At 50.9% G+C, this 20,283-nt stretch overlaps 5 protein-coding genes across 5 annotated transcripts; 2 read left to right on the top strand and 3 right to left on the bottom strand.

Annotated features, from left to right (window-relative positions):
• On the top strand, positions 1-2,429 carry IAQ61_003980 (uncharacterized protein; the record flags this gene model as incomplete). Its single annotated transcript, XM_066096156.1, is given in 3 exon segments — positions 1-387; positions 619-2,000; positions 2,012-2,429. Coding segments are annotated over 3 exon segments (2,187 nt in total), but the record flags the coding sequence as incomplete, so codon positions are not given.
• Positions 2,430-3,615: 1,186 nt separating this feature from the next.
• IAQ61_003981 (uncharacterized protein) lies at positions 3,616-3,852 on the top strand (the record flags this gene model as incomplete). The annotated part of the gene is made up of 1 exon (XM_066096157.1): positions 3,616-3,852. One exon carries the CDS (start codon positions 3,616-3,618, stop codon positions 3,850-3,852), a length of 237 nt encoding a protein of 78 aa, XP_065954033.1.
• Positions 3,853-4,199: 347 nt separating this feature from the next.
• On the bottom strand, positions 4,200-5,594 carry IAQ61_003982 (uncharacterized protein; the record flags this gene model as incomplete). The annotated part of the gene is made up of 1 exon (XM_066096158.1): positions 4,200-5,594. The coding sequence occupies one exon, from the start codon at positions 5,592-5,594 to the stop codon at positions 4,200-4,202; it is 1,395 nt and encodes a 464-aa protein (XP_065954034.1).
• Positions 5,595-5,668: 74 nt separating this feature from the next.
• Positions 5,669-6,133, bottom strand: IAQ61_003983 (uncharacterized protein; the record flags this gene model as incomplete). Its single annotated transcript, XM_003837505.2, has 1 exon — positions 5,669-6,133. The coding sequence occupies one exon, from the start codon at positions 6,131-6,133 to the stop codon at positions 5,669-5,671; it is 465 nt and encodes a 154-aa protein (XP_003837553.2).
• Positions 6,134-7,158: 1,025 nt separating this feature from the next.
• Positions 7,159-20,277, bottom strand: IAQ61_003984 (uncharacterized protein; the record flags this gene model as incomplete). Its single annotated transcript, XM_003837506.2, has 1 exon — positions 7,159-20,277. The coding sequence occupies one exon, from the start codon at positions 20,275-20,277 to the stop codon at positions 7,159-7,161; it is 13,119 nt and encodes a 4,372-aa protein (XP_003837554.2).
• Positions 20,278-20,283: the final 6 nt, after the last annotated feature.

The following is a 20,283-nucleotide window of genomic DNA, read 5'->3' on the forward strand; positions in this document are numbered from 1 at the left end:
GCAACAATGTTTAGCTGCGCTCCAAAGGAGGTAGTTCGTCTCGCTTGCAATGACATACAAAAGACAAGCACAAAGACACACTTGCTTGAATCTAATCAGCAGCACCACATTCGAAGCACTCTGCTGTGGAGGACGAATGTAGGAGGGAATTTGGAAAGAGTGTTGCAGCGATCTGGGGGCGAAATGCCGTCGTTCTCACTTCGGGGCCACGTCAAATCGCGTGGTCGCACATACGGTACAATGACCGCCAACATTGAAACGTTTCAGAATCACGTGCCCAACGGAGCTGCTTTCCGATGGAATCGTGTCCAACAACTGACATGTATCGTAACTTTAGACATCGATGCATCTGCAGCGTGTTCCGGGACAACTACGCTCATGGGCTTAGTACGCGTGTCTTTGACGAATACGGATGACGCCCCACCAAGGAATGCCTTGCGCAAACCCTCGGCGACTGGGACTGGCTCGAGGGTCTAGTTTCGCATCCCTGAATGCTCCTGAACACTCCTGAACTGCATCCACGCCAACGTTTCATGGCTGCTCAAAGCTGAGCCAGACCGCGTGGACTGGTTTCTTCATTACCCTCGTTTTAGCATGCAACACTTGGACGACTCCAAGACATCCAGGACGACCATGTCTACCTTTCGCAAGCATACGTCGCGCCCGGTGCGCCTTATCATCCTTCTGATAGTAACATACGCCTTTTGCTGGGTGAAAGGCTGGCCAAAGTACTACGACGACGAGGAACTACCCCCCAGTCAGCGTCTGCGGTCGGAAATCTACGGTGGACCGCACGGTGTTGGACACGACCACCTCATTGTCTCCCTCACGGCCACCGCGGTCGACGTCTACGCGAAGTTTGCACCTACAATAATCTTCACGGCCGAGGAAGATCATGGACAGCTGCTGTTGTTCTCGGATCTGCAGATGGAAATCGGAAAGTGGCCTGTCTTCGACGTGCTTTGGCGGTATCCGCAAGACTTCATCATGGAAGCCAAAGAACTAGGCAGGTACAGGGCACAGGTCGATCACGCGCGGAAAAGCATACCAGTCGAGCAATTAAAGAAGCAAGATGAGAAGGAGGAGAAGGACATACAAAACATGTTGGAGAAGTACAGGCTTTTGCAGACCATGGCAGCTGCATGGGAGTACCGACCAGACCGAAGCTGGTACATCTTTGGGGGCGACGAGACTTGGATAAATCGCGCCAACCTTCGAGACTGGCTCAGTCAATACGATCCCAAATCGATGCACTTCTTCTCCAACCCACCCAATGTCGAGCTGCCAGAGCCTTTCGCAGCTGGAGGCACCGCCATCATACTGTCAGAAAAGGTCATGCATGAGCTCTTCAGCAAAGATAGCAAGAGACACAAAGACTTGATTAAAAGATGGCAAGGTCGCATTGTCGATCATTGGTCGGCTTTTGACCTGATATTCAATCTGCTAAAGGAGGAACTCAAGGTCGAGTTGGAGAGCGCGTGGCCTATAATTTCTGGCTTCGACCCAACCAATATACCATGGTCGTCAGCCATATGGTGCGAGCCAGTAGCGATCCTGCATCACATCACCCCCGACATGGCAAGTGATCTGTGGAAACTGGAAAAGGAGCGTAGCGAAAACCATCTTTCCAGCGCACCCTTGCGAATGGCAGATCTGTGGCTACGCTTCATGCTCCCTGAAAATCTTGACCATCCGCGCAAGTACTGGGACAACCTCTCGTCTGAATCATCGAATTCACGGTGGAATATCCTTTTCGAAGGCGACAAGCCTGACAGCGGCCGAGCAAAGAGCGGGGAAGAGTCTCCAGAAGCGTGCGCAAAGGCATGTGATGAGAATGAGTTTTGCGTGCAATGGTCGTATTCATCACTCCCGCAGCCAAATTGGAATGCGAACCCGCCGACAAAATGCCACCTTAGCAGCAGCATGAGATATGGATCTTACAAGCCGCCACAGGAGTTGAACAATGAAGGCGAGCAGTCCAAACTGATCTGGATGAGTGGGTGGAATAAAGCAAGATTCTGGGCTTGGGCAACTCAGCATCGATGCAAAGCGCAACATCAGCGGTAGTCTTCTTCATCGGTTTTTTTGCTTCTCCCTTAGCGATTCAGCGCAACTCATTCATCGTCAACTCTCGCCCTCGTTTTCATTTTTCCCTTGGCGCTTCACAATCTCCCGACATTAGTGGCTCTACTCCTCCAAAGACCGAGAGTCCTGATGATCTACCACCTGCGACGAAAGAAACAATATCGACAGCCTCAGCTTCGCCTCTGCCAGGCCATACAACCGAAATGTTTAATTTCCAGTCTCAAGCGACTTCACCGTCCAGCACACTGTACTCGACATGCAGTCTCAGGGACGACTCGGGCACAATTACAGCGCCTCAAAGAGTCACGAGATCGATTTGCGAACAAGCAGCAAACCGTCTATAAAGGTGCAGCCTTGGAGGCGATATTAGAGCATGTCGTAGTACCACGTGTACATCAAAGAGTGGAAAAGAGTGGAAAAGAATCAATTTGCCTTCAAGATCAGTGATGGACGTGCGCCAATGATCCGAGGTATAAAGAACAAGGTTTCAATGCAGAGGAGCAAGCGTGAACAAGCGTGAACAAGCAAGAGGAGGTATATGCATCGCAGTCCTTATTAGAGATTTGGATGGAGACATACAAAAGCACGTGGATCGCTTGACGCTGATAATTCACCAAACGACTCGCCCCACAGCACGTACGTAACCAGAACGGACCTCTAAAGCCATTGCGCGGAAATAAGGTCTTATGTATAAAAGAGGGAGAGTGAGATCCCACGGTGTTGGATTGACATAAGCATCATTCTTTGGGCTTGTCTTGTACATGGTGGTCTACCTCGGCGTTAGTATAGACGGATTGCGACATCTCGCATACCCCAATTTCATTGTCCCCACGTCATTCATTTGTCTCATTGGGGGGCTCTATTCAGGTGGGCCAAAGCTACATGGCTAATCGGTTGAAATACACAGCTTTAGGCATAGAATACAAGTTTCGTAACCCCGTCTGCATATGCATCAAAGCCGCCAAGATGACCATAAGCCTAAGTTTTGTGTCTCTGCTCACTATTATAATATCTACGTGTTAAGGAAATTTGGTAGAGATTAAGCAGATGTCTTTATGCGCGGCTTCTTCTCAGTAAGAGGTTACTTCCATGGGCTTAGCTTCCTAAATATTTCCATGGCTTACCGGACGGCGGACTACGACTCCCCAAATTATAGTCATCCCACGCCATATATTATTTAACACTAGATTGCAAGTACAGCATTTGAAAATGATGGCATTTACATCCCTTGCACCACCCAACACACCCAAAAGACACTACAACCATGATTCGAAGACACCGCAGATCCCGTACGCGTAAAATGCGAGGCTATAAATTCATCATCACGCCTTTGCCCAAAAGCTGGCCGGGTATATTCCTTCCTTTCTCAAAACCCATAGTAAAACCCATGGTTTCGACTGCGTTTATCGATTCGGATGAAGAGAGCATGAGACTGGAAATCGGCGAGGGCGTGAATGGAAACCGCGATGAACAGGATGTCGAAGATGCTGAGCTGGGCCTGAGAAAGATAGAAGGGGAGAGGAGAAGGTCATGGAAGAGAAGGATCTCGTGGAAGAGAAGGATCTCGTGGAAGAGAAGGATCTCGTGGAAGATGAAGACGCTCTTCAAGTGGAAGACGGCTGCGACACGGTTGAGAAAAGTGACGATGATGGGGTCTTTTATATCTTCACGCACAAGGACTACGGAATGTCGCGGATTCTAAATTGCATATGCAATGTGGTTGAACCTGGCCTGGATACTGTGGGGAAAAATCCCAATTCCATCTGACCATTGTGCACCAGAATTGGACTAACTCAATGCCTCTGAGTGTAAGATTGAGATTGGTTCAAGCTGCAATATCAGGGCTTCAGTATACTTAAGCGCTGCTTAGATTACAATGCTAGGGGTTTCGGGAGAAGCTGCCGTATTACTTTCACGGCTGGAGCCATCAGTACCTGGGGAAATAGGAAGCAAGTCATGTTAAACAAGGTTTGCATAATTGATCAAAAACTTGCTGTGCAGCACAAAGCCACAGTGTATATATCCGTCTTCCAGAAATTGTACTTGAATACCTCTAATCCCCAGCTTATCCGGCTCGATCAACAAATATCGATCAACCTAATCGTATCTCATTCTTATGCCAGATTTGCAAATTTTTCCCGGAAAGCAACGCCCAAGGCAAAGCCTCCTTCCCCTTCCAACTGAATTTTACGTGCAGTCAACTCACGGATCTTCTCATCCATTTCGCGCAATTTTCCTGCCGCATCAGAGTGAGCAGCTTCGATTGTTGCCAGTCTCATCTGCATTTCAGTCTTCTTTTTCTTCATCTCTGTCACACTGTGTTGCCGGTTGGTCTCTGCCTCCGCGCGCCTCTCGCTGAGAACTGTATTGATCACTTCGAAATCAGTTATATGTTCTAGGTCACGCTTGATACTAGCTGCGTACTCTTTCGCAATTCTTTTCTGCACCTCGTCTAGATCTTCGCTGAGACTCGCTAATGTATTCTCCAAGTCATCGGTGTCGTTGATGTATTTTTTTACTGCATTGAAGAGGGGGATGTTGGCGCTTTGAGCGTGATGGAGGCACTGAAGTGTCCTCACGTATCTTTCTAGCATTTCATGAACTTCTGAGACTTCTTCATGAGCCACATTCCGATCTTGTTCAATTAAAGCTGAATCTTCAGGTAGAAGGTTTTGGTTACGAGCCTCGTTGTCTGGCGACTTAAGATTTGTGGGTCGTGAACCATGACTGGAACCATGAACTGGAACTGAGCCACTCTCGTTCGCTGAAATACTTGTAGCGGTCGGATTCTTCAGGGGTAGCTTACAATTCCGAATTGCTCGCGGTACTCCAGCACTCTGGTTTCCTAGGTTTGGCTGCGTGAAGGTCAGATATTTATCCGTCAAGTAGCCGATGGACAAAGCTTGCTTTCGCTCTGCGGTATTCATTAACAGGCTTACAATTCTCTCCATTATAGTTAATCGCTTGTCCTCATTATGATTGATGACACTGATAGCGTCCTTAAAATATTTTAAGCCATCGTTGAAGTTCTTGAACTTCCTGCCAGGCGCTGCGCCCCTGAGGACGAAGACAGCCTTTACAAAGGACTCAATCAAATCTCCAGATAAGACACTTCCAACTTTCTCTTGCGTGAACAAGTGAAGGACTCCCGCTAACTTCGTGTGCTTGAGCTGGCTCCCGTTGAATGACTTGGTAGAGTTTTTCAGTCCGATCGCCAAGGCTCGCGTCTCGTGTTTACCGGTACCATTCAGGGATCGGGCAAAAACAGGACCACCTTCATTGAACCCCATCAAAAGCCTCTTAACAGAAGATCCGGGGTTTGTAACCCACAGGATGGTGTCCAGGAACAACGACCACGGCTTTCCAGTTACTGTGGTTATGATGTCCTTGAGCTTCTTGATCATTTTCGGTCGAACAGCTTCGGTTATACTATGTGTCAACCCCTTTTCTTCGAATGCCTTCTGTTTTGTTTCAATAACTTTCAGCGCATCATTAAGCAGCGCTAACATCTTCTCTTCAAGCGAGATCGGATAGGCTCGTGTATGGCCTTGGAGAATGAACAGAGTCTGTATCGTAGCAGCTATCATGTCAACGCGTGACTTCCAACGTATCCAGTCGCCGCAATATACTTCAGTGGTGCGATAAGCATTGAGTTTTTGAGCACGTCTAATCCAACGGGCTCCACCTTCAATATCTCGTAACAGACTACTCTGAGAAGTTTGAGTTCAGACTTCCAAAAGTCTAGTTTCTCGTCGGTTCGATGGTATCTCTGTTTTGCGAATATTTCATCGCGGTGCTTGTCAATCCCAATGAGCAGCATCTCATTGGTAAATTCATCATTTTCCTTGAGGTCCAACCATGTTAGGTACCTTGTGTCGAGTACGTCGCTATGATCTGTGTGGCGATGCAGACACTCGACAATTGCCGATACATCTGGGGCGTTGAGATCTGCTGCGGGGGTGGGCGCAGCAGACCACGGCGTCGAGGGTTCCAATTGAGACATGGCCCGTCGCTGAAGCTGTGCATGTGAGCGCGTAATTGGAGGCATTTGGGTGTAGGGTCAGATTGAGTGATTTGTCCACTGTGTGGGCGCGAAGGTTATACTGTCACTACAGCTGTTGAGGAAGGATACAGCTTCCAGATAGAAGGGTCCACGTGATTCTTTGCATTCATGTGGCCGTTTCTCTTTACAGCTCCCGCGCCAAGGCCTTCGATCCACCTCTACCTGCAGTCCGTTTGCCTAACCCTCCTTTTTGCACGCGACGAACCACTGGCTCTAAAGCGAGATTTTACTTTGTCAATTTCAGAGTGAACGATATATACTGTGTGATGGATGTTTACGGTACTAGCCCCAGAATAAGTATGTAATCGCTTACTCCATAATGACATCTCCATGCAAATACCTTTGACTCGGCCATTATCTTCCACTGTCATTCCAAAAAGTCCCCTACTATTACGAATCAATAGCTAAATTGGCTTTATCTGTCTCACCTAGCCTAACACTCCGTAGAGGTACAATGTCATACTAGATATGCCAGGTACCCAAAATTCCATCACCACAACCCTAACAAAAACATTTCCAATATCCAACACTTCCCTCACCACATGGCCGAATCCAGACATGAACATTAGCCAGCGCGAAAAGACACTAAGAAAATAGTAGCAGCCCACAACTCCTCCCAACCTCCCTAGCAAGCGTACTAAACAACCCATCCTTTCTAGCGCTATTGTAGAATGGAAAACAACTTAAAGGAAGTGGAAGGGGAAGTATTGTGACTCCTCATTCCATCATTGAACACGACACCTGACTGTTGAATTTCCGAGTTGTGAGGTTTTGTTGGTTACAAGTTCTGAAGAGTATGGGGGATGGTGGGATGGACATGACAAATCATGATGATTACACGTACATGAATTAAACCACGGAGAATTGATTATAGAGATCATGAGCACATGTCACAGACAGCACACCACACAGTCCCACACATAAGAGTACTACACAATATCACAACACCAGCCCCCCAAAAAAGCCCCTCCCATGCATCTAGTCACTAGACCTATTCACCACAAAACATCTCAAGCCCCCACCGTCTCCCCCGCCCCCTCACCCTCCACACCCGCATCACCCCCCAAAACCTCACCCTCATCCAACATCCCCCCAACCTTCCTCAACCCCTCGACAACCCCACCAGCCCAGCCCACCAACAACAACTTCTCCGCATTGCCCGGCAGGCCCAGGAAAGTCGGGGGTTCGCGTTCCGGCAACTCGGCCACCCACTGCATAAACGCCTTCCACCCGGTTTCACTCGGGAGACAGAGGCCACCTGCCTCTGCACCGGCACCACCAGTTCTAGGCACCAGTTCCCAATCGGCCTCAAACGCCGCAGGCGTGAGGACGCGCTCCACGAGCTGCGATAATGTCTTGTAATCTGCCTCATCGTCAATCTTGCCACCGTACATTTCCGTAATGAGGGTGCGTATCATTTCCCAAGGAATCTTGCTGGGCGCAATGTTCGATCGACCGCCAGCCACACGCTCGACCCAGACGTCGATGATGAAGGCGGCGCATTCGTAGTCGCTGTCGTTGAACTCCCAGAAGCCCTTCCATCCGAGATTGGGCGCGTACCGCAGTCGTTCCTGGACCACAGCGTGCAGGAAGCTGAGGAGCAGGTAGACCCTAGCCTTTTCAATCGGCGGCTTGGTCGCGCGGTCGGAGAGCGACGAGAGCGAGTCTCGCATGTTGGCGCGGATACCCGCGGGTTGCTCGTAGCTGAGGATTCTGCTGGCGCGGAGGAGGTTGACGGGAATCTTAGGGCTCGATTCCATGGAAAGGAAGAGGCGGAAGTCTGGGTTAGGTTTGAGCGCCTCGAGTCGCTTCTCTAGCGACTGCAGCCACTGTGGTGCGAGATGCACGTTCTTGACCAACACCCAATTGCCCGTTGTAGCAGCATTGGCAATGGCTTTATCCGCCGTTGCGGCACCTTCGTTAGAACCCATGGCAATATTGGAGCATGTGACTTGTTCACGCGAAACGAGGTTGTCGACTTTATAACTGGCGTCGAAGCCGGGAGAGGAGCTAAGGGCGACAGGTGTCGTTGCATTGACTTGTTTGACAATGTCGCCGAGATCTCCACTGGCATCTAGCAGACCCTTTCCAAACACCTCGGTAACGAAGCGTTCGACAGCAGGTACGAAGCGGTCCACACGGAACAACTTGACGAGGATCAAAGCGCGAAGATGCTTGTCAAAGTTTGCGAGATCCTCTGGCCACACTTGCGGTACATGTCGTTCAGCCAATTCTTCGTTGAGGAAAGCGTCCCAGGCAGCGGCTTCGACCTTGGGCAGTTCTTCTCTGAACATCGGAATCTTGCTTGCTCGTTCCATAGCCTCGTCCTTGCGTTCAGTCTCGGTTGACACATCAATTCCCACAACATCTGGATCCAAAATCTTGTCAATATGGGTCTTGTCCATCTTGTAGGGCGCTGCCTGCACCAACAACATGGCAAAGGTAATGCGATCCTTCTGTAGCAGCGACAGCGACGTCCGACGGTATGCATCAACAAACAGCTCCGATATAATCTGTTCAATGCGCGCCGCATACCCTACAGTTGACGAATTGCGAATCTTCTTCAGCACCGTCTCAAAAATCTGTGTAAAGTACTGCAGCGAGAACTGGTAAAAGTGATTGAGGTGGTGCAATTGCTCCAGTACGGCAAAGATGGCAGAGCAGGATCTCGCAACGACCGTGTACTCTTTTGTAATGTTTTCGACCTCGGTCATGACACCTGCAGTCTCGGAGACCTTGTCGGAGATATCCTTGGCTTCCTTCTTGAGTGTCTCCAACGTCTCGATAACGCGGTCGTCGTCGAGAATATTGCCTCGTGATTCGTTGAGCGCTTGAAGGAGACGCTTCTCCAACTGTCTCAGATGTACTGCAAACTCTCCTTGCATCTTGATGAGATTCGAGCGCCGCTCATCCACATCTGGCCTCTCCGACTTGAGTACCTCATTGAGCGTCTGCGTCTGCAAACTACTCTGCGTGACCGTGAAGTTGACAAATGTGGTCCTACTGCAGATATCCGGTGCAAAGTTGGCCGAGGGATCGCGCGTGGACAGATATAAGCGGAACGAAGGCGAAAAGTCAATTTCTTGCTTGCCAAGCTGGATAAGCACACGCCCACCAGTCTTCTGGTACTCCTTGTTGAGCACATGGTTGAGAATCGGATCCAAATGCTCGGCGTCCTGGATGAGAATCGGATTACCAAACCGCAAGGAACTCTCGAGCTGCTTTGTGAAGGAATCGTCCAAGAAACTTGTGACGGTAAGACGACGCTCTTTACACTCATTCTGCAAGAATTCCGTAGTCCTACCCGATGGATCGATGATAAGCGGATAGCGATTGAACCTCTGCAGGATAATCGCATTCTCAGTGCACAGATCATCGACAGGCAGACCATTGTGCTGCCACGTGAGGCGGTCGTCGGCGGTCGAAAGGTACTCCGTGAAGGGATTTGGCGATTTGTAGCTGATACCCGAGTGCTTGAGGTGGTCGAACCAATCTTCCGTAAGTGCCTTCCTATACTGTTGATCGTAGTAACCGGCATATGCGATGAAAGCCGCGGCAACCAGTACATCTCCGACAATCGTGTCGATTTGGGAATCGAAACTCTTGCTGCTCTCCTCCCAACGAGAACGTTCAGAAGACAAGCTGTCGAGCAGACGTACACTGCGCGTGACCTTGAACTGGACCGTCGACATTTCCGTTTTAATAGCCTGCGTCTCACTAATGAGCGCCGCGTATTCCGTCTTGTACCGCCCAATACTGTCCTCCAGATTCTGAATGAGAACCTCCGTCTCCTTGGCCCCTTCCTCCGTCTTTCTCAACTCCATCTGCAAATTGTCCACCTCCGCACGCAGCGGCCCAACGCGGTCCAAGATATCAGAGTAAGTGACCTGGGCAGTAACCCACTGTACAAGCGGTCCACAAGCCTTGGATGCACGGTTCACCTTCTCAAACGTAAACTCTTCCTTGGACAAATACTCCGTCTGCATCTTCCGGCGATGTGCAGCAGTCATCTGCCTCTCGTTGTCAAACTGCACGATACTCGCAATAAAGTCATCGCGTCTGACAATCGACACAATCGTCTTCCATCCATCCGGCAACTTGTGCCCAAGAATTGTACAAACAGCTTCGAGCGCCAACTTGACACCAGCAGGAGGATTCTGCATGGATCGGACTTCGGTAAGATGCTGACGCTTAATGTTCTGCACACTCTTTTGTGCCTCAATGACAGCCGGCTCTGCAGCTGCGAGATCGTGTTCTACCACTTCTTGACGTTTTTGAATCTCATGTTTATCCTTTGCAAGCCTGGCCTGGATCTCAATGGACGAAGCCTTCTTTTGTTCTGCCTCTCTTTGATCTGCGACCATGCGCTGCAGCTTCTCATTAGCCTCGGCATCCTTCTTCGTGAGTTGCGTCTGCTTCTCCGCAAGACTAGCCCGCAACTCCTTGACCTTGTCAAAGGTTTCGCGGAGCTTCTCTAGACCGACGTTGAGATGACGTTGTTGTTCCTCCAGATCCTCGCGTTTCTCATTGTATAGCTTGACGTATTGCGCGACAAAGTCAAGGAAGTGACGTGGAGTGAGGTACATTTTGCGGTTCTGTGTTTTCTGCAGTTTAGCGTTCTTGCTGCGGAGCGAGTGGTGCACCGCAACCATGGCATTGACAACGCTCTCACGGTGCGATGGCGGAAGACTGAGACCCCGGTAAGCAATTGGAATCGTATCGGGAGCGACATAGTTTGTACGATCTAGATCCACAGAGTGTGTGAGCTCGGAGCCGACCTGGTAGAGAGCCTGATCCGACCAGTCTCCAAACCAATTGAGCACACAACGGTTGAACAGCGCAGGACTAGTAGCCGCCTTGGACGAGAGTCCTTCCTCAGGCGGGTTCATCGTAAACACCACGTGAAGGTTCTTGACAATCTGCTCAGTAAACCACTTGTACAGCTCTTCCTGCGAATCAAGAATAGTGCCCTGTCGTTGTGCACCCTCCTTGATCGCCGTCATCAATGAAGCATACTCATCCCCTTCAAACAGACCGGGGACCTCAGCATTAGCAAGTAGCGTATTCATGCGCTCCAAGAAACCCGAGTCAAGGACATTGGCTTCATCCATGATGAAACAGATCTTCTCGCCCTTACAACCACAGCGACGCAGCACATTGCGCAAATCTTCATCAAAGTCTTCGCCAGAGTACTTGCCGTGCACCTTGATCTGGTACACGCTCAGACCATTCATCCAAGCCACAAAGCGCGATAGTGTAGTCTTTCCAGATCCACTCACACCAATAAGGATGAGATGACCCTGAGGTTGGCGGAAGACCCGATCGATGCGAAGAACATGCTCGAGCACATCGTTGAAGAGGATAAGCGGCACATCGACTTCTTCCTCGCAGAAAGTCCGGAGACGCGCCTTGACAAAGTCACGTAGCTGTTCACGTTCGACAGGGACGTAGTTCTTTGACAGCCAATTAGAGAACAAAATGGGTCCTCCGAGAGCCTTCTCCTCGTCGATGGTGGGGAAGTGTTCAGTTGCGATCCGGTGTACACATTCCTCGGTCCATTGCCGCTCTTCTTCAGCAATGAGACGATCCTGGAACAATCGGAGAGCTTCATGGGCCCAGATCCTCACAAGACCTTCTACGGGGAGACTCTCCAGCGGCCTAAGAGCTTCGTAGATACCTCGGACCCAGCGCGTCAATTCACGAGGCGAATAAACGTAATGGGGCTGAATATCAGGTGTGAATCGCTGTTGTGACTCGGCATAAAGCTGAACCATAGCTTTCGTGAGAGCATCCGCATATCCTCGCAGCGTTGGGATAATCTTCAACACCGCAGTATTGAAAGTACCATAGATCTGATGTAGTGACGTCTCTCCGGGGTAATCCACCATGATAAGCGGCGCATGTCGTAGGAAACGCAGGCCCATTGGCGTACGACCAGCATCAGTGGGAGGGTTGCAAGCACCGACAAATTGGATGCGGTCAAGCGAAACCCAGGTCTTGTCCGACGTCCTCCAAAATCCATTGTGCTCAACAAGCTGCCTCAAGAAAGAGATCGCGCGTTGAGTGCCATACTTGTCTGGTGCCGGCAAATTGATCTCATCGCAGAAAATCACGAGCCAACGACCAACCTGGGTTGGCGTAAGTTGCACACCATTAAGCGTCTTCTTGTACTCGCAGTGCTGTTCAAATGTTTTGATAAGCAGATCGGGCGTCGTCGCGCTCGAGAAATTGAGGCCAACGACCTGCATATTTGGCAGTTTTCGCAATGCACTAAACAGCGTCATCGTCTTTCCAGAACCAGGAGGACCACAAAGAAGCAGTGGCTTGTGTTCCGCGAGCCACGAGTAAAGAACATCTTCGTGGCGGACAGTATCAAGCGTGGGAATGACAACGTCGGTTTGGGTGACGGAGTGAGTGTTGACTTCGACGTGGGGCACTTGGTTCTGCCACATATCCCACTCTGGCTTGTCAGGCTTAACATCAAAGTCAATGAGAGATGTAGACTCGCTCAGCGGTGGCAGCTCTACATCCGTAAGACCAGCAATAAGGTCTCCATACTGCTTGCGATCAGAGAGCGGGCAGTCACCCACCAGTGCCCACACAAGAGCTACGAGCAGCTTCTTCGCAAGGTACGTCTCCATTTTCTCATCCTCGAGCTGGAAATCCGGATGCGAGACATTGTACTCCAGCACATTGCGACACGCCTTGTTGAGCAGCGAGAACAACGTGTTGAGCGCACGAATATCCGTGTACTCCATGATGTGGTTGAACTTCCTCGCCATACTGAGCGCCTTCTCAACGAAGCGATCTTGCGTGAGCTTGATGTGCAAGAAATCGGCAATGAGTCCCTGCGTTGCCAACGTCTTCTGCGACATTTGACCCGGCGCAACTGAGTCGTCTTCGATATCATCAAAGGCAACCGTCTTGAGGTGATTGGTGTAGTTCGTAATCATCATATCGACGTCAACCGTATCGTCGCTGAACCAGACCATACCGCAGCGAGACACCGTCGCAAGGGTGGCGTATTTGAGCGTCTCGACTTCAAACATGATACGAACATTTGACGGCAGATTGAGACGTTCTCCGTTTGGTAGCGTAAGAAGCTTGTTGTCGTCAAGAACAGAGTTCAAGTTCTCAACCCACTCGGGATCAACATCACCGTCGAAGACGATCCAGTGGCGCTTGCTATCCTCACCACGAAGATTGTCAACAATCTTGCGGAGAATGCTGGTGAAAAGACCATCAGTCCACTCGCGGGTCGTGCTATCCAGTGTTCCGTAAAGTTGTTCCTTGGACATGACTTTCGGATCGATAACGTGGCTGACACCCTCTACACCCTCAACCATTTGCATTGCCTCAAGGAGTGTTCTCCAGGCCGTTGATTTTCCGGAGCCCGACGAACCTACCATCATGACACCGTGATGCAAGTTTTGAATCTGGTAGAGTTGGATAATCTTCGTCATCCAAGCATCGCTAACGACCAGTTTTTCCTTGGCAGCAACCTTGCGAATAGCCTCAGTCAGCTCATTCAGTGGGGCAGGGATGTATTCGACACCGGGGAATGATTCTTCTTGAATCGCCTTCATGAGATCAACATCAGACCGGATAAGCTTGGGTGCCATGGTCTCGCGAAGACTCTGAATGATGATTTGAGGTTCCATAATCGCTTCATCCGGAATCTGCGAGTCCTGCTGAGCAGCAATGCGTGCACGCTTCAGTCCACCAGAGCTAACCAGCACACTCTTCAGGGCACGTAGTCCAAAATCGTAATGTGCCTGCTTGGACAGACCAGTCGCGCACCTGTCGAAGAATGGGACGACATGTTTCGACAACTCCTTGGCCTGCGAGAAACCCTGCGAGTATAGCATGACTTCGGCAATGAGTTCCTTGTCCGGCTTAGACATGGCGACACTTCTGAACAGCTTCTTCAAATTGTCGGGCAAGTTCGATCGCCCCGCGTAGCCAGGGTTCATTGTGATGAAAACCCCAGTATTCGCATTGACCTTGAGCTGGCGTCCAATGAGCTCAATCTGCGATTTCGGATCCTCAATACCCTTCTTGAGACCGAGCTGAATGTTTTGAATCTGCTGCGAAACAGCGGAAAGAATGCGCTCTTCCAGACGATTGAACTCGTCGAAGCAGCCCCAAGCACCGACTTGGCAGATACCGAGGAAGATGCGACCCATGGCTTGAAAATCGAACGTGTCATCACAGCAAAAGACGAGCGTGAAGCGACCAAGTTGCACACCAAGAGCCTTGACAGATTCAGTCTTACCGGTACCAGCAGGCCCGTAAGGTGAACCACCGAGACGCTGGCAGAGGGCTTGTGTGAGCGTGAGGAAACAGCGATCTGTAAGGGGTGTGCGGACGAGACGATCAGCAACTCCAAGGTACTCGAATCCATAGTCCAGCGATGCGTTCGCCATCTTAATCTTCAATCGCTGCAGCAGATCATTGCCAGGCTCATAGCAGTAGCGCATGGAGAGCAGCCACAAGTGATGCGTAGGTGACCGCGCGCCTACCTTCTGCAGCTTGTGAATGACATCGCGTTGATGGACAAATTCGGTAATGAGATCCTCGCACTTCCTACGTTGGATAGATGCGAGGTCGCCCAAGACGGCCGCAGCAAGCAATTTGAGAATGTTGACTTGCTTCTCATAGAGCTGTGGCAGGCTGGTTCCCTCCTCTGTCAACGATTTCTCCACGGCATGGGTCCACGCAATCTGAGTTCCGAGAACGACAACCTGAGTGGGATATTTGGCAATGTACTCGTTGAACGCCTCAGGATCCATCGCATCCGCCTCAACAAGCTGCAAAAACTCCTCGTAGGCTTCAAAGGTCAGCTCAGCCAACGTTGTCTTCATATTCGTCTCCAAGGCCCCAAGCCACTCGTTGATCCTTGGTGTCTTGATGAGCGAAATTTCGTTCCTCAGCATAACCTCCTCGCCCTCCTTGGACGTGAATCCCTTGATCACGCCGTCTTCGTCGGTAATCAGTCCGGAGATACCAGCAAACATCTTGCGCAAATGTTTAGCAATACGCATGACATCATTGCTGTTACCGATGATCTCCAGCAAATCTTCGTCACCAACAAAGTAGAACCGAGGGAATGAGACGCGCTCACGTTCTAGATACTCTCCAAGCGCCTTCTGGATCTTGTTGAGAAGCTCGGCGAGGCGCTCAAGGGACTTCTGCACACCTGAGATGTTGAGGACTTCGAGGACAAAGGGTTGGCGTGAGACCTTCTTCATGACAGACAGGAACTCAGAGTTGATATTCTGGAAGCGCGAGGATTCCATAGGAAGGAGGTGTTTGATATCGGCGTTTCCAGTAAAGACGCCTTCGAGGTACACCCATTGGCGTTGGACATCGATCCAGACATCAAAGAGGACGTGTACGCGATTGAGCTTGTCCTCCCATGATGAAGCTTCCTCTTCGAATTCCTTGTAGTAGGGTGAATGTCGCATAGCCTGCAGAGAATTGAGGTTCTCACTGCACTTTGCGAAGAGGTCGTCCCAGCCACGGATGAGTCGACACTTGTTCTGATAGTTGACGAGCTCCAGCGCATAATTCTGCCACGTCTCACGAACTTGCTTGAGAAATTCTTCGAGAGCCATCTCACCCTGCGCCTGGGTGATGACGTCGCGAATAATCTTCTCACTGGGCCCCAGCTTCAAGTCCCAGACATCTCCCAGAGTCAGGGATATGGCAGAGTACCGCTTGTGCGGCCTCAAACTCTTGAAGATGCGGACCCAATGGCGCTCACGTACGGCATCAGATCGCAACTCAGCAAGAATGGCATTCTCCTTCTGAAGTTGCTTGAGCGTAGTCTGTACATACTCGAAAGCTTGGTACTGTCGCATACGACTAGGCATGTCCTTGGTCAGTTTGACTAGGTTGTCGAGATTCTGACGAAGTTTGCGGGGCTGAATGCTCGTCCAAAGGACATCACGAAGATCGTTAATGCTGGCCCAGATGGTGCCAAGTGCAGACCAGACAGACTTGAAGTCCTGCACTTCCTCCAGCAAAGTCTCCAGTGCATTTTCAGGCGATGGGGGAAGTCCGAGGGCCTCCTTTGCTTTGGAAATGTTCCCAGATTCAGTCTGCAACTGGTTGAGCTTCTGGTCGAACTTCGCTAGAATTTGAGAAGCTTCGGCGGGCGCGAGGTTACCAGCAACAGGCTTGTTCTCTGCCCACTCGCCGGTAATATCGACGATCTTCTGGTTGACGACCTTGTCTTCCGCGGCGATCTTGGCACGTAGTGCGTCGGCCTGGTCATTGGCAATCTTGGTCTTGCGCTCCAGGACCTCAGTCAAAGTCTGCCATTCGCCATCAATCTGCTCCATCTGCAACCAATCTGGAGGGAACTGGTATCGTTGTCGTGCAAGAGTAGCCTGTCCTTGTCGGAAGGTCGAAATCTCGGGCTCCCATTCCATAACCTTCCTCTTGCATTGCTGGACAGTCGTAATAAACGACACAGCCTGGGCAGTCGAAGAAGCTTCAAGTGTCTGCATCTCAAGGTCCTTGCGTGCCTTCTCAATTTGCACGTAGACATCGTTCATGCGCTGACCCAGTCTACCCGCAAACTTGATGAGAATCTCTTGCTGCCACTGGTCGTACTTGGCATTCACCTTGACCTGCACTTGGTCATAGTCGACTGTGACGTAACCAAAGCGACGGCTAATATCGGAATTGTCAAAGGTAGCACGAGTCTTGCGAATTTCTTGTAGAAGTTGGAGCCAGCGCGAAAGGTCCTCGCCCAGGATGTCGTATACATGCTCGGATTGCAGGTCCCAGAGAGACTGGAACTGTAACCACTCGTCCACGTAAGAGGAAATCTCACGAAGTTTGCCCTCAACAGCGCCGTACACTTCAATCAAAGATTCAGTGCATCGACTAGGAAGATCAGAGAATTGGCTGACTGCTGTATCGCTATTTGCCTCGAGCCGAATCTCGTAACGCGAAGCCTTGATCTTTTGCAGGGTGCAAATGATCGCGAGCCATTGCTGGAGTTGTTCAAGCCAGCTGGCTCGCGCATACTCGACAGGTGGGCTGAGATAAATGACCTGGTTGCGCATGGTGATTTCAAGAGTGAGACGCATCAGGGTTGGCTTGACTTCGGGAGACTCTGTCGATGCAGGCTGGCTCACAGGTCGTCGCGTATCATCACTATCCTCCACGTTGTTAAAGACTTCGATCCACAACGAGATTGCTCGGTTGAGTCGCACGAGGAGGATAGCTTCAATCCGCGCATTCATATCAGAAACCCACGAGGCCAGATTGGCATAATTCTCCAGGTTAAGCTGATCAATGGACTTCTGAATAGTTTCAAGGTTCTGCTGGAAAGCATCCTTGTTGTAAGGGCAGGTCTCAAGATCCTTTAATGCCTTCTCGACCGTGGCATTAATGCTGACCAGGGTAGAAACTTTCATTTGAAGCAGCGAGGTTGCGGCAGCGAAGTCGCGCACAAACTGAACATGTTTACTCTCACTTCGAATGCTACCAGCTCCGGCAGGGAAACCTGATTGCCGTACATGCAGATCGTAGGCGTGCACGAACGATTCCCACTTGAGCGGTACACCCTTGCTGACCAATGCTTGAACATCGTTGACATAGTTGTTCAGCAGAAGCGAGACGCCAGTCATTTCACTAATTGAGCGTACAGTCTGAGTGTATGTGCGCACACTCTCCATTAGGCTGACAGCATATGGATAGACTCGCTTAGCCTCCTTGGAGATATTGTTGATGCCATGGGGTACCTGGTAGCCGCGCCACGTTAGATTTCGCACTTCCTTGAATAGTGCTATAACCTGCGCATCGAAATTGACACTGAGTTCAAGGATGTTACCAGCCGCGCGATTCTTGCTGACGTGAAACAAGCGTCCCGAGATGGACAGCTTCCTCCTCGCAACTTCCTGAAGCCACGACTCAAAGATAGGCCGGGTGTCAAGCTTCTTCTTGAACATGCTACTCTCTGCCTGGAGTTTCTGGCCTTCGGCATGGAGCGCCCAGTCTTTGCCAAGAATGTCCTCTACCTTGCCCATGTAGCTCTCCAGCTGTGTCTCGATTTGACGGGCCCAAATCACGGCACCCGAGACGGGAGGGAAGTCGCGAAGCTGGGCCATGGCATGGGCTTCCGAATTGCCATACTGTCGCTTGAAGCGCTCGTGAAGAGCTAAAATGTCCTGCTTGACATTATCAATAAGCTGGGTCTGGTACTCCGAGATGGCTCCCCTAATCTTCGGTCGGACGAATAGAGGGTTGAACTTGGAGAAGACGCGGAACATCTCGCTAGCAGTCTTTGCGGTACCAAGGCGATCCCTCAGCCTAGCGATGATCGAGTTCTCGACACGCGAGGTGCGCTCGTTGTACTTTTGCTCGGCCTGCTCAAAGAGGCGAATCCCTTCCTGAGAGACATCCAGGACATCGACATCCTTGAGGACGTCGTAGGCCTCCTTGACTTCCTTGACGGCGTCTACATCACCAATCTCCTCGATAATGACCGACTCCTTGGTTTGCGAACCGTCGGATAGCGACGACTGAGAGCCAAGAACGCTGACAATAGTCCGTTGCAGCTGCTCGTGGTTCTTGCGAAAGGTTGTGATGTACCGAATACGCTCCTCGGTTTCCTTGTGTCTCGCCGCAATCTTTATAGGAATGAACTTTTCGTTCCTTCGCCTCGTGACTTCACGAGCAACATTGGTGAACTCTTTGACATTCTCCTCCCAAGTGCGCCAGATGCTGTCTGCAATCTCCATGATGGCCTGAAACTCGGGGTAGTCCATGTGCATAAGGGTCTTGCCGTGCAGAAGTTTGTGCAGTTGACTGTCGAGATCTCCAGAAATAGCCTCTACGAGAGGTAGCGCTCGGCGGACAGGATAGGGGCAGATACGGAGCTTCTTGTTCATGTGGCTGAAGATGGCCTGAATGGCTTCCTGGACCGCTCCTAGGGAGGTAGAAGAAAGCAGTTGGTCAAGAGGAAACTCGCGCATGAGCTGATTATACTTTTGCACCAGATCGGTACTCTCTTTGAGTCCAGTATCTGCACTGAAGGACACAGTGGCTTGGAAACGCTTTGCATTTTTGAGTACATCCAATGTCAGCCTTACACCCGGACTCCCCAACTGTGTCTCGATGTCCTGCAGGCGCGACTCCATGGAAATCCAGAAGTTGATTTCCTGGGCGGCTGTCCCCGTTGACACATCGCGCGTAGTCTTGGTAATGGTCTGTATCGACTTGATCCATCCATTCACAGTCGCCTGAAGCCCATTCAAAAAACTGCTATCCTGCACAATGGCCGGGGGAATGAGGTCGGGCGAAGGCTTGATGCCCTTCTGATTCGCATCGTCCAATGCATTCTGAATCATGGGGTGCAGGGGCAGCAGCAACTCTGGGATCTCAACATTTTGCTGCAAATGCTGCAAGCTGAGCGCCAATTCCGCCATCTTCTTCTTGGCCGCTGAAAAGCCGGTCCTGGCATCATTGTCGCCCTTGTTGTAGGCGCTGGACCCGTTGCGCTGGGTCTTGGTGTAGGTGTCAAAGTACGGTTCAAAGGCAGACTGAAGGAGGGAATGAAGAAACTCCAAGGGAGTGCCGTCTTGGGAAGATGCATTATTAGGAAGAATAAAACCAGGGAAAGTGGAAATATGGACTTGGGCGGAAAGGGGTATCGAAGGGTCTATGGGTATCGGGCGCTTGGAAATGACAACAAACTGAGCGCAGTTGCGCGAAGCCGTGAGTTCGGTAGAGACAGTGTACGTGTAGTGCTGGGCGGTACCTGCAGACGTCAGTGGTGTGCTCGATCCTTCCACATTCAAGAGTATCGGGGAGCGCCTGCCATTTGAGCCATCCAGTGCGTCGACATGCGCATCGTCCGTCTTGTCCTTGATCAGATACAGGACCGACTGGCCCTCCGAGGCAAAGCGAGAGCAGCGCTGTATCGTATCGGTGAGTTTGGCCGGGGAGAGCAGACTGCCGGGTGCGCGGAGATCCTGAGGCGAGGCGTCCAGATTCACGCTGAGAACCTTTTCCAGGTGGTCGACGATGATCTGGGGGTCCATCAAGGGTGGTGCTGGGCTTGGAGCCCGTATGGTGCCGTTGGCCGCCCCTGGCGCCAGCGGTGCCTCCATGTTTGA

Source organism: Plenodomus lingam (assembly GCF_022343315.1).
Source record: "Plenodomus lingam strain CAN1 chromosome Unknown contig_18, whole genome shotgun sequence".
NCBI lineage: Eukaryota > Fungi > Ascomycota > Dothideomycetes > Pleosporales > Leptosphaeriaceae > Plenodomus > Plenodomus lingam.